Raw genomic sequence first — 14,295 nt, forward strand, 5'->3', positions numbered from 1 at the left:
GAGGCAATGTGTAAGAAATTCACATATAAATGCAAGGTAGGGAAAATCATGGCGAGTAGTGTTACCAGATGCAAAGGTTCTGTTACTGACGCTCAGCTGTTAGTAGTTAGCTCTCGCTAAAGACTAGACCAGGATGTGACAACTCAAAAGAATGAGTCGAGCCAGTCTCAATCAACTCACGATTCAAATAGAGTAGTTCGAAAGAGTAATACATCCTTATAGCGGGTGGAATTTTTAAAGTCGGTGAGAAAGAGCCTCAGAATCCAGAGACTAACGTTGTAACATAAAATGTCGGTGGGTTGAAAGCTGAAAAGGTGGGCTGTGTGTGCTTGAGTTGGTTGGTGGACAGGATGCCAAAAGATGAAGCATTAAGAGGCCATCACTTTTGTCGAAATATTCTAGAACCTCCCGCCCAAGTCCGTGGCTGTGATGCGGCACAGTCCTGACTGTGTGCCTTTCAACAGGTCTGGCTAATATGAAGCTAATGCAAAAGGCTGCGATGCTCAATCCTGCGTCATTAGGCGGCTCTTTCACGTTGCCTTATGAGATCTATCATCGCACCTTGGTGTAGGTATATCATAAATTCCTTTACTGAATTCAAAAGTTTCCGGTTTTGCACTTTGTTCCAAGGAAGTGGTTGCAACGGGTGAAGTAGGATGTGAGCCCAATCCTAATAATGTATGTTGAAGTTAGGCGCTGCACTCATCGATCGTGTACTCACCTGCAGATATTGTCTGGCCTCTCCCGGAGCTCCTCCTTATAAACTCTGTATATATCTACTTCTCTAATAGCACACTTACTTCTAACGATCTTACCTTTGGCTCAAAGAACTCAAGTAAAAGAAGGAAAGGATCATGCTCTCTCAGGATACTTGCTGAACTAGGTATGACTTCAACGATTGAGAGGGTGCCGCAAAAGGCAAATTCTCGGAAAGGCCGCAGTTTTCTTGGATTCGACTACCTTGGGCGTTTTACATCTGCCACTTACGAACTTGTGGTGACTGCTGCCTCCGACTGGGCAGACAAGTATGAGTGGGGGAAGCGTTTTGGGCACAGGGTCAGGATCAGAGTTTCCGAAGAAAACAGGCCCTTTATCGATGTTTTCAGAGAAACTTATGAAGACGAGGAAGACGAGGAAACAAACGAGGTCGTTGCCTTTATGCTCCGCTATCCGAGCTCCCCTCGATGGGAAGACAGACTTACACAGGTTTCGGAATTCTGTCAAGGCGCAGACTTTGTTATCGTCAACTTCATCCCCGACGACCCGAACAACCCTCGCTTGAAGGACGCACAAGAACCTAGAGCGTGGATCTTCGACTGTCACTTGAATCCTCAGATACCGGTTCCCACAAACCCTCTCCACGACCGCCTCCTGACCAACATGGAGTTCCATGAGGCACTGAAGCAAGAGGTAGACAAACTATATCCAATCACCATCAACGATATGCAGAAGCTTGAGACTGACGACAGCACGAAATTAGCGTTTTAGCCAAGATTCAGAGCAGGAGATTATTGGAAATACTCGTCGAATGTAAGCCATACATAAAACTCACATTCTTAGTCTCAGCACTGACTCTCTCAAGATATATAAGCAACCCTAACGGAGTCAGTATACTGTCACTACTCAGAAGAACGCCCGCTTCGCAGGTCGAAGGCTTTCGCAAACTATTTGCGAACTATCTAAGTCCAAGCCCAGTCCCCGAGCTGAGCTTGAGGGAAACTGTAAGTGCATTGACCCTGGGTTCTATCAGTGTCACTAATACATTTGCCAAGGATTGGTGGGGGCTTGGGTTTGTTATCGAATGCAACCTACCATATCTTGCCATTAGTACCCACGATCGATCGGATACTCGAACTTTGTCCAAGGATAAGAATCTTCGAGCACGAGATGACATAGATTTTCTCAATCTGAATTCCTCGACAACGCCAAGAGATCAACAACAGAGGTCGTGCGTCCCAGACAACGCCGTTCTGCACGTGGCTGTCTTCTCACTTATGATCACGGGTCGCAGTGAACAACATTCGACCACAGTTTGTCTAGACGATGAGTTCTTTGATCAAGAGTCGAGACTGATGAGCGATGAAGAGATCGAAAGCTTAGCCGGGCGCGAAGATCCAATCACTCTCCAACCAGAGTTCAAGAGAGCCCGCTCTCCACGAGCATACCTGCTCGTAGCTCTGGAGGGGCAGCTCGAGCGGATTGTCGATTATCACGCCAACGCACAAGACCGACTCAAGTACAGCACAGAGCTTTATGTAAGTTGTTAGATTGTCCAGCTTCTTCTAAGCACTGAGTTCCTAACTCAGCTACAAGAATACCATTTCCGAAGATCGATCTCCTGCTATGGACCAGTGGATCAAGCGCTTTCCACTGATTCTGAACAAACTAGTTCACTTCAACTCAAGGCTAGCAGAAAAGGTGAATCATTTCCTGACAGACGATTCCATGGTTGGCTCAGATGGAATTCCTTATGGACCATTATGGCAGGGCTTGCAGGCTGAACCCGGAGCCATCAAATCACTGCGCGCAATCAGACGTTATTGCAGTCAGTTGAGGGATATTAACACTGGACTCGAGCATCTCAGAGAGGCTTATGAAGATGTTAGACGCAAGGTAATGTCAACCTGCCATCTTACTTCAAGCTTGGTGTCAACTTTTCCACTTTATTACAGGGACTAACGAGAAATACATTTCAGAGGAAGAACGACTTTGCAGCCGAGCAACAAACAAGAGACCGCACAATCGAGCAGGTTACGATTGCAGCGTTTGTATGTCACCTCGGCATCGAAACTTGTGGCTCATAAAGCTAAAGAGTGATAGGGATTGGCCATCATGAACTTGATTGCCCAAGTCTATACTGGCAAGCCAGGCAACGACGATGCGTCCTCTCGGCCAGCATACATTACTATGGTGGTCAGCTTCGGTGCCATATGCATCAGTGGAATTTTGTGGTTTGTGTTTCGCTACAGATCTCGAAGAGATAGGACAGGATAACGAGCTGTCGCTGCCAGTGCTACCAACGCTTGCCTCCACCCCCGGTCCTCGAATTCACTCGGTGACACGACAAGACGACAGATTTCGGGGCGCAAGTCCCTGGCGGGCGTGTTCTGCGGCTGTGCATCGATTTCGAAGGATTGTTTGGTTAATGAGAAAAGACAAAAAGGACATTACGGAGTAACTTGGCAGTAAGGCAATGTAAATTTCGAATACCCAAAATAAGCAATAGACTAATGATCATTTGACAGTATTCACATGTGGTCATTCTTCGGAAAAGGCGCCTGCATTGGGTTGTTGAAAGTTTCACACCGGAGCCCAGGCTTATGAAAGTTACAAGCGGGCCTCAAAATAGGCAACGAATCACCAGGCCCGGGACTCCTCACCCCTCAGTTGCCTTGTCTTTATCGTCTCATGCATCGGTATCTTTTGTCCCTTGGACCAGGTCTTGGGCAACAAGATCGTCATGTTCGAGATATGACACGTTTCCCGCTGTCAACGAGCATTACACGGCGCGGAACCCCCAGTGCAGCCTGTATCTATCACGACGTGCATGATACACCACTTTGCTCTGAGCCTGTGAGCTGCCAGCCAATTGCCCTCCGAAAGCCTCATTTGCGACAAGACTTGGGTGGCTGCCAGTTCATCACGCAGCTTGACAGCAACAAGCGGCGCAGAAGCAGTTTCAACAAATCATCTTGTCGCTATCAAGATGAGGCTGTGAGCCTATATGAGTCTTGCTGCCCAACTACTTCAGAGCCCTCGCTTGAAATGGCTTCAACTGCGCTCGTTTATCAGTCCAACCGGCTACTTTTATAAGGCAATCAAAAAGTTGACAGCTGATTCATTGTTCTCGGTCCTCAACACCATTTCAACACTATCGTGGCTATGCCAGCGACAACTTGCTCTGTTAGTGGTATAGAAACACTGCTAGGGAAGGTAGGGCTGGACACTCCAGTACCGGACTTCCCCGATGCAGATATTGTGCATAACCCGCAGGACATCTTTCGTGTCTACCTTGCCGACACCCTACAGAAGCTGGTCAACTGCGATAGGCTGGTAGCCTACGATGCGATACAGACCTCGAACATCACAGGAATGGGCGATCTCATTATTGTGGCTCCTAGACTTAGACTGAAAGGGGTCAAGCCTGAGGAGCTGGCAAAAGATCTTCTTCAAAAAGTACGATGACTTGGGTCGAGCATGATCAGCTTCACTGACAGGTATACAACATAGTTGCCAAGAACACCCCCCTTTGGATGTCCCCTTCTCGACGGCATCCGCCTGCAGGTCTTCTTTTCACCCAATACACTGTCTCGGCTCCTTCTCTCGTACATCAGTGATAGGTCTTCGTCCTACGGTTATGACACGTCGCTCGGCCTCGTCGATCCTACATCTACTGATGGACAGAAGAAGAAGGTGATCGTGGAGTTCTCGTCTCCGAACATGGCGAGTGAGTTCCAAGTGTCACACTTGAGGAGCACACTGATCGGCACATACATCGCAAATATTCACTCTAGTATGGGGTGGGAAGTTGTCAAGATGAACTACCTCGGCGACTGGGGGAAACAGATCGGCCTCCTTGCTGCTGGATGGCAGAGATTTGGTTCCGAAGAGGAGTTTGAAAAACAGCCGCTCCGCCATCTTCTCGAAGTCAACCACAAGATTCAGGATCTATTCAAACCAGAATTGGAAGAATGCAAGACTGCCAAAGCGAACAAGCAGGATGTCACAGATATAGAGTCAAGAGGCCTGTATGCCGAGCGAGACGCCTTCTTCAAGAAGATGGAGGACAGTGACCCAGAAGCCATCGCATTGTGGCAACGTTTCCGCGATGCAACCGTCAAAGACTACCCAGAATCGTACGCACAGCTGGGGGTAACGTTTGATGAGTACTCTGGAGAGTCACAGGTCACTGCCGAGTCAATCGCAGAGGTCGAACAAATTCTCAAAGACAAGGGAATCTATGAAGAGCATGACGACTCTTTCATGATCGACTTTTCGAAGCACGATGTAAGAGGACTTTCACTTGCAGTGCTACGCTACCGAAATGGGACGACTTCCTATTTGTTACGCGATCTTGCAGCAGTTTTTGACCGATACAAGAAACACAAGTTTGACAAGATGATCTATGTCGTTGCGATGGAGCAAGAAATGCACTTCCACCGAGTTACCAAGACTCTTGAGCTCATGGGAAGACAAGATCTCGCTGAGCGCATTCAGCATGTTTCTTTTGCCAAGATTAATGGACTTCCGGAAGAGCTGAAGGGTGCAGAGCTTCTGAGTGACTACCTTGGCAGATGTCGCTCAATGGCGCAGACTAGTCTTGACGAGGAGGAGGAAACGTCCCATGTGGACAAGTCCGAGAATTCAGCGAGACAACTCAGCCTTGCTGGTCTTTTCATTCAGGACCACTACCACAAGAGGAATACCTCTTATGCAGTCGATCCCAAGAAGTCGTTGTCCCTCGAAGGAGAGACAGGGGCGGCTATCCAGAACTGCTATGCCAGGTTATTGAAGAAGCTAGAATCCGGACCGGGCAGCTTTGACTACGCAACACTTGACCATACTTCGTTGGAAACAGAAGACTATGCTGAGCTTCTACGGATCCTGTTGCAGTATCCAGATGCAGCCCATGGCTCTTTCAGAACTCTTGAACCGTCCTTTATTGTTGTATACTTGCTCCGAATTGTTGATCAGCTAACAGCCACGCTTGATGATGACGATGAGAAAGATTGGACAGGCCTCGATGCAGCTAGTGAGGCGAGATATGCCCTCTACGAGAACGCAAGACAGGTGTTTGAGAATGCGCTGAGACTTCTTGGTGTATCACCGTGGAGTGCGTAGGGGCTTCAAGACAGTAGAGGTTGTTGATACCAGTCGTGGTCTGTATGTTTTGATCTTTTGCCCATGTTTTTCCATTAGGTACTGCAAGTTTGGCGTTTATTTTGGGGTTTCCCTCCAGATTGGATCTGTCTGGTTTAGATATTGCTCTTGAGTTCGATGAAATCTATGATGAATAAAAAGGCCTTCTGAGTTAACATACACACGAAACGATTCAAGTAAACATACGAGTCCTCGAACAAAGAAGAGTATCTAGCAAACCCGGTCTATTGTGTTGATCCAAACTCACTTCCCATGCAAAGATCATGATGAGGAGAATCTTCTAGATAACATGTTCCTTGTTTGTTTTAATTGAATTGCCTACCCTGGAACTTGGAGGTCATCATAAGGGTCCTCGTAGGCGCGGGGCGGGGCAGCTGGAGCTCCACCCAATGGGAAGCTCCCTGCATAGACTTGCATCGAATGAGCTAGAAGGCATCCATGGCCCTCTTCTTCCCCACCAAAGATCGTCTGGGGCGACTCTCTCATATTTCATCGTCTAGTAACTTTGACTCTTTGATACCACAGACTCGATATTCAGACCAGAACTGTTGTTTAATAGTTATAACCCTCAGATTCTGCTAATTCTCACACGAAATGGCTTCCGCGGACGAGCTCAAGGCTCTAGGTAACAAGGCCATCGCCGAGAAGAACTTCGATGAGGCTGTGTAGGTTACCTCCAGTAACAATAGCACAACGGAATATCGGGGTTGCTAACTACGACACAGCGCAAAGTTCACCGAGGCTATTGCCATTCAGCCCGATAACCACATTCTATACAGCAACCGATCTGCTGCTTATGCTTCAAAGAAGGATTGGGAAAATGCTCTGAAGGATGCTGAGAAGACCACCGAGATCAAGCCTGACTGGGCCAAGGGTTGGGGACGTAAGGGTGCTGCTTTGCACGGACAGGGCGACCTCCTAGGCGCCAATGATGCATATGAGGAGGGATTGAAGCTCGATGCCAACAACGCCCAGCTCAAGAGTGGTTTGGCTTCAGTCAAGAAGGCCATGGAGGCCGAAGTTGGTAAGCAATACATCTACAAATTACACAATTTATAGCAACTGACACTTCTACAGGAGGACCTCAAGATCCTAGCGGTGGCCTCGGCCAAATGTTCAACGACCCTCAGTTGATCCAGAAGCTCGCCTCAAACCCCAAGACCAGCGGTTACCTCGCCGACCCCTCATTCATGGCCAAGCTCCAATCGATCAAGAGCAACCCTTCAAATGCGACCGAGATGTTCAGCGACCCCCGCCTGTTGACAGTCATGGGTGTGTTGATGGGTGTTGATTTGGAGATGCGCGAGCGCGAAGTCGACCCCAACGCTGAATCTCAGGACTCTCCCATGCCTGATGCCCCACCAGCCCCCAAGCAGCCCGAGCCCAAGAAGGCCCCCGAGCCTGAACCTGAGCCCGAGCTGGACGAGGAGGCTCTCGAGAAGAAGAAAAAGAAGGAAGAGGCCGACAAGGAGAAGGCTCTGGGTACCGAGCACTACAAGAAGCGCAACTTTGACGAGGCTATTGCACACTACACCAAGGCCTGGGAGACCTTCAAAGATATCACTTACCTAAACAACTTGGGAGCTGCTTATTTCGAGAAGGGTGACTACGACAAGGCCATTGAAGCCTGCACCAAGGCTGTTGAGGAGGGACGTGAGATCTACGCTGACTTCAAGCTCATTGCCAAGAGTTACGCCCGTATCGGTACATCTTATGAGCGCAAGGGAGACTTGGAGAAGGCTATTGAGAACTACAACAAGTCCCTTACCGAGCACCGAACTCCTGATGTCCTCAACAAGCTTCGCTCTGCTGAGCGTGCCAAGACTGAGGCTGGTAAGAAGGCCTACATCGACCCTGCCAAGGCTGAGGAGGCCCGTGAGGAGGGTAACAAGAAGTTCAAGGAAATGGACTTCCCTGGCGCCGTTGCTGCCTACACAGAGATGACCAAGCGAGCTCCTGATGACCCTCGTGGTTACAGCAACCGAGCTGCTGCCTTTGTCAAGCTCTTCGAGTTCCCTAGTGCTCTCGAGGACTGTGACACGGCTATCAAGAAGGACCCTACCTTCATCCGAGCTTACATCCGCAAGGCCCAGGCCTACTTCGGCATGCGCAAGTACTCAGAATGTGTGGACGCCTGCACTGAGGCCCAGCGCGTTGACCAGGAGTACCACAACGGTGCCAATGCTCGCGAGATCGAGCAACAGCAACAGAAGGCTCTCTCGGCCATGTACTCTGCCCGTGATAATGAGACGGAAGAGCAGACCCGAGAGCGTTTGATGAAGGATCCCGAGGTAAGATTACCCACCGCTACTCAATGGCTGAAACGTTTACTGACATTTTTTAGATCATGGGACTCATGCAAGACCCCGTGATGCAATCGATCCTCCAGCAGGCCCAGTCGGATCCCGCTGCTCTCCAGGAGCATATGAGAAACCCTGGTGTGCGGTCCAAGATCCAGAAGCTGATCGCTGCTGGCGTTATCCGGGTGGGTAGGTAAGCGAAGCGAAGCGAAGCGAAGGAGATGATGGCGACGGTGATGGGTTACAATAGGGAAAATTTGCTTTTTCAGACATGGAATCCCCTATCCAGAATCTCATGGGACGGGGAAGGGATCTGGAGCGTGTGTGATTTTGAGTTGGCAGATTACTTGACGTGTACGAATTAATACGGAGTACCAGGATCATTTGCTGGTTGCTAATGAGAAATGAAACTTTTGAAGCAACCTGATACACCTTTTTTGGGATATCATATGTGATGTGTGTTACCAATGGTCAAATGAGATAGGATATCTCGTTGCTGGCCTCGCCGTTTCAACTAACGACACATGGCTGGGAGTTGATATCGTTATTGGACAACTGGGAGGAACTTGGTGTAGTATTGCATGCGTATACTGCCATTATCCGTGTTCAACTCCCGATTCCTTGTTATCTCACAACAGTAAGGACAATGCGAAGCCACTCCGGCGTCCGACGCCAACGCCACACCGGTTCGAATATAGTAACGAATCCCACCAACAACTTCTTCCCAAGAGGACCGAGCAAAGCTGAAGAGAAGAGGGTGTACAGCAACTAAGCAAGCAGCTGAGAAGCATGGAGACACTACACGTGGAGGGCACGAGGTAATGCAGGAACACGGCGAGAAGTGAACGGAACGGGAAGAGAAAGAAACGATGTCTACCACGTTTGACGGTTACAAAGAAAGGAGGTTGATTTTTTCACAATAAGCAAAGTGAGAGCTAAATTTGGCGGAGAAGAAGGTCAGAACGGGAAGAGTTGGACCTGAGTGTGGAAAAAGCAAAGTTGACTCTGAAGCTAACGAATGTCAAGGAGAGAGGAGGGTGTGTGAGACATGGTGAAGAAAGCTAACGGCTCGGCTTGAGGACAAAGGAAACGGGTCGGGTCCGAGACATTGAGAAAAAGAAACAAACAACTTATTCATGTCCACGGACCGGGATATGAAGAGACAGAGAGAAACAAGGTGAACCTGGGATGGAATCAGTTTTGAGTTTCTATGATCTGCAGTACTAAGACGTTTTGCGGAGGGTTTCAGTTTCATCATAACGGTCAAGACAGGCGTTGAACTTTGACATGTTGAAACAATAAAACACTCTATTAAGTTGTTGAGACTTGCTGCTGGAAGTACATGAAGCTCAAGAGAGCAGTGAGGATCCACTAGTGAGCGGTTCAAGCTAGAGTCATTACAAAGCTCGCAACGCCAAGAGCTTATTGCTACTACCAATTACTTTACGAGCATTGACGAAAATATTTTATCTCATGCGTGGCGCCTGTATAATGACGATATTTCCTTTTCCCAGCCGTTTCCGTTATCGTACATCAAATGGCTTTTTAATAGTGGGATGCTCATCTTGTTTGTTTGCGACACTAATGACTCGACCTGCAAACGGATTATGATAACTGACGAACCGAAGACGGCGGCCCGCGATTAGCTTTGGTGTCTTTGCTGTTGTCTCGTTGTGTTGGTGTTCTTCCTTTGGTGCGGCTATGAACTGATGTGGCTGCATAGCTCGCTTGGATATAACAAATAAGAAAAGGAAGAGGCTGACGGGATATGATATTGGTAGCCTTCTATTTGATGATGGAGAAGCTGCAGGATATGAGAACAGACGAGGCTTGTGGGGAAGAGTCTCTTTCGTGCATATTGTATTCGGCCGACGGCGAGATCCATATCTGTATGATGCATGTCTGGCCTATGTGTTCACATGTATGCGAGTGTCTATGCGAGTATCTCAGAGGGGTTATGACGAGAGTCGTCCCTCTCCATATTTTGCAAGATCGTCGATTCACAGATGCCCTGTTCGTCTGCTGGATCTAAGGTTGGAGGATGCCAGAGGCCCGAGAGCAGAGACTAGGGCCATCTCGGACGAATTTGTGAGTGTGAGATGCTGAATCACTAGGATGTTTGGGAGAGAATACGCGAGTGCAACTGTGCAAACGTGCGAGCAACGATCATCTTTGGAGAAGCGAGAGAGAGTTTTCTTAGTCTTTGTGATATATCGTAAAAAAAGATGTCGAGATGGCTGGTATCAAACTGTCTCGGTGCTACGGTAAGAAAAAGAAAGAAAAAAAAAAGGTGCTGCCACTAGAAATGACGAAATTGCCATGATATGATATGATCAGAAGGACTCAATTCAACGTTGACACTTCCGGTTTGAGCACTCTCTAGCTGAAGGACTGACGTTCGTCTTTCACGCGACCAGGCTCTCGTGCCCGTTGGAAAAAGTTTGTGGCAGCAGGGGTTTGTCACTTACAAGGGTATGATAGCCTCCCAGCTAAACCCCGGGCGGTGCCGTCGTACGGTATATACCCCATACCTGGGCAATAAGTGAGCTAGAGCCTAGAGACGCAGGTGTTGATCTATCCAAGGCTGAGAGACAGGATTCGCCGTGTGCCGAGCGAGTTTCATTGTGCCCTTGAACGTTGGTGATCGTCTCTCATCTTTTCCACATTCATTGATGCCAACATGAACATGGACACGGGGTAGGTTACATGGTAGATCTACGGAGTACAGTCTCTAACATATTTATAATGTATGAGTCTTAGTGGATGAGAAGCCACCGCGTACAAGTATGTATGAACTGGACCAAGCGCACCGCTCGCCAAGCAAGACTATAAGAGATTCGACCGTTGAAAGATTTTTCATCTCTTTTTTCTATTAGCAGATCTGGCCGGTGTTGCCGAATTTTTAAGAATACGATAGTGTCCATTGGTTCGGAACTGGAGATTCTGACTGAGCGAGGCCTCATGAATCTTTATGGTGTTCCGTTAAAGCGGAAGAGTGTCCGTCATTTTGTTCTCATCTCGTTAGCTAATATTAGCGAGCTTGAGGTGCAATGGTTCATCCTTTATCCAGCTGGACCTAATACTAATCTAGATCATCGAGGAACGGTTCTTGGCTATGGATATCGGGAATCTTGGGTGCTCTCGTGATGCAGGTACACGTAGCATATCAGATTCGTGGTGTGCAGTTGGTTAGGGATATGGATATGCAGATGCCATGTGTGATTGTAATGGGTGGTAAGAAATTGGGAGATATGTTCTATAACTTGTGATATATCATTGTGATTTCTATCCTTTTGATAAAATAAACTGAATTGCTTCTTTCATTATTATTCTGTTCGAGTGACCCAAATGCATTGCATGCGTCACTGCAATTCAGTACTGTTAACTAGGGCAGGGCTGTCGCTGTAAAAGGCCCAATTATACCGTTGACTTTGACTGGGGGCCGCTAGTTTAGACTTTCTCAAAATCACCTTTTTTTTTTCTCTGGACCCTGAGTCGACTAATAAAAAGCAAAAGCAACTGGAGAAAGGACAAGCTTCCCCTCAGAAAGAACGAGAATAAGGGAAATAACGGCCGTTGAGAAAAGAGAGAGACCAAAGAATGCGGGTGGAAGACAGCCCGACGTCCCGTCCGTCTCCGGCTTTGGCCGACAAGCTACGGAGGAGCTGTCAAACAGATGAGACTCAGGGCGGACTAACTATTCTATGGGGTTCAGAAAAGCACAGAGCAGCTAATTTGAGCCCGGACGTAAGAATAAGTCACGGAGAGATTCGACAACGTTTGAAAGGCGGCGGGAGCTAGGAGTGGTCGGTGCGGATCTTTATGAGGAGCCAAAGCTTACGGTACTGTACGGGCTGAAGGTGTTTTACGTTACTTACGAAGCTCTGACTTTGTTGGTACGTAAATGCATCCTGCATTGATGAGATCGGAATCACAGACCATTCGGAATACTCGGGGCCTCCTTCACTCTGTCCCCTCTGACGTCTCCGGGAACGAATATGGAGAAGCAGACGGACGGCATTGACCGGACTGTTTATTAAGTTAGGCTGTTGTGTTGTTGTACTTACAGGCTACAGCTACGTATGCCTACCTAACTATGCCCTTATTCGCATGGTTCCGGGTTCTTCTAATGTCAGGCACAGGCACAGCACACGAGATTAGTCCCGTAATCGAACAATTCCGAATGTCTTCTGGAAGCATTCACTGATCAAGTTCTACCTAGTCCTGTACCTCGGTCGAACCAACACACAATCCCAACTCCGAATTCCATTGCCTATCATTGTGGCACAATTGACACGCCGCTTCTGGTCAAAACGCTGACGATCCCTCTGCTCACAAGCTTTACTACGTACACTCGGTCTTCAGCTGCAATACAACCTCGGTCTGCAGTCACAGTAACATGGCAATCTGAAGGTTTGGAAAGGATTCCCATGACGCAGACCTTAACGGTCGCGTGAGAAGTGGACTCTTGTCAGTGGTAGGTAAGTATTTGACCTTACACAACCTCTGAACGAGATACCCTTGATTCGTTAACTGAAGCTGTCTTAATCAGCCAACTGTCAGCTTTCTTTAGTGTCGTTGTTGGGGTTCAGCTCAATCCTCTGCCGGCCGGTGATGATGACACAAATCAAACCACCTGCCACACACAATGGCTCTCTATTGTCGCGCCACGGCCAGACACAGAGTTTACGGTGGCTGTCAAGACCCGAGCCCAGGTACCGAACCCGAACCTTGGGGTGAAGTAACCTCGAAACTAGTGCCGACAGGACGCTACGGGGGAATGTGGTAGACAGGGAGTTTGGGGGTGCAAGGGTCCTTTTGGTGTTGAGGTGAGGCCATGCTATTCCCGAGAGCAACAGCTTGGATGAGGTTTATTGCTCTTACAAGTAGGCCGGCTAATTGATATGCAGCGCGTCTAGAGACGCTCGTTCTATCTCGGAACTTCTCGTCCTTGGAGTCCAATATGTACTCGCTATATATTTCGCCTTTCGTACATGACATGTCGTATTTGAGCGTCACTAATAGACCTGCAACGTCTTGAGAGTCTAAGGCAGGCTGTGGAAAGCCAATAAGTTACATGTCGTTTGTTTGCCTGAACAATGTTTGCTTTTCGTCTGCTGTGATTTGCCGTGTTACAAAGCAGTTGTCTAGAATAGCACCTCCAAGTTCTGGGCCCTCGCTTCCGGTTGGTCACATCTGACGTTCCATTCCTCAAACATGTGGTTGCCATGCGTTGAGTTGCGCGTGGCTACCGCATGGCTTGAGACTCCTAGGGATTAGGGATTGTATGGACGGCAGATATCCCCGTCGATGATATACTTGCCTAGCTGGCTACTGTAACTCATCAGCTGCAGATCTCCACAGAGTTTTGAGATCAAGAGCTACTGGAAGGGAACTAAGTTAGTTAGTGATGGGCATTCTTTATGTTGTTTTAGAGGTGAAACTTGAGTCAAGCTGGCCTTGTATGGCTTGTGCTCTGATTTGAGTATCATGGGAATAATTGCCTTTGCCACACGCCATATCCGTCAAGCCTTACTTAACTCGAGCTGTCAAGTCGAGTCAAAGTTGACTAAAAAGAGAGTTTTCTTGTGATTTGGTTACCGAATCTAGAATCTAGATCAGCCTCGTTTCTCACCTGTTTCTGTCCTCGGACCATATCCATAGCCAAGACTTCCCTAAAAGATTCATCCTCACTGTGGCCTTCAGTGGAAGCCGCCGGGCCACTCCCAAAAGCAAGGAGAGGCCTGGAGCTTACAGGGCCTGACCCCACTAACAGAAAAACCTCCACCCACCCAAAGGGAACTAACAATGGATCCCAGCTGTTCATCGTACGACTTCCTGAGCTTGGATTTCCCAACATCCATCCACTTCGCTTTTTTTACTTTTCGCCCTCACTTAGATACACCCTCTATCGCCCGGGGGTACTGCTAGGTCTACCACGAGGAATAGACGGCTTGTGGAGAAGCTCGAATTTTCTTTCTTTTCTTTTTCTCTATGGCTATAATCTCTGTTTGTGGGTGTATCACCCCGTCCGTCCACTCTAATTCAACTGGGGGCGTGTGATACCTCACTATCCATGCCATACCATGCCATGCCCTTGCTGTGTCATGGCCAT

The 14,295-nt window shown here is 48.3% G+C and overlaps 2 protein-coding genes across 2 annotated transcripts; both read left to right on the top strand.

Annotated features, from left to right (window-relative positions):
• Positions 1-475: 475 nt before the first annotated feature.
• On the top strand, positions 476-5,841 carry FTJAE_6371 (arginyl-tRNA synthetase; the record flags this gene model as incomplete). Its single annotated transcript, XM_037352976.1, has 11 exons — positions 476-567; positions 792-835; positions 884-1,410; positions 1,481-1,530; positions 1,583-1,721; positions 1,773-2,255; positions 2,314-2,613; positions 2,697-2,768; positions 2,821-2,951; positions 3,909-4,176; positions 4,231-5,841. The coding sequence occupies 11 exons, from the start codon at positions 476-478 to the stop codon at positions 5,839-5,841; spliced, it is 3,717 nt and encodes a 1,238-aa protein (XP_037206584.1).
• Positions 5,842-6,474: 633 nt separating this feature from the next.
• FTJAE_6372 (uncharacterized protein) lies at positions 6,475-8,377 on the top strand (the record flags this gene model as incomplete). The annotated part of the gene is made up of 4 exons (XM_037352977.1): positions 6,475-6,545; positions 6,606-6,904; positions 6,958-8,171; positions 8,225-8,377. The coding sequence occupies 4 exons, from the start codon at positions 6,475-6,477 to the stop codon at positions 8,375-8,377; spliced, it is 1,737 nt and encodes a 578-aa protein (XP_037206585.1).
• Positions 8,378-14,295: the final 5,918 nt, after the last annotated feature.

The sequence above is a fragment of the Fusarium tjaetaba genome, assembly GCF_013396195.1.
Source record: "Fusarium tjaetaba strain NRRL 66243 chromosome Unknown NRRL66243_c0000123, whole genome shotgun sequence".
Taxonomy (NCBI): domain Eukaryota; kingdom Fungi; phylum Ascomycota; class Sordariomycetes; order Hypocreales; family Nectriaceae; genus Fusarium; species Fusarium tjaetaba.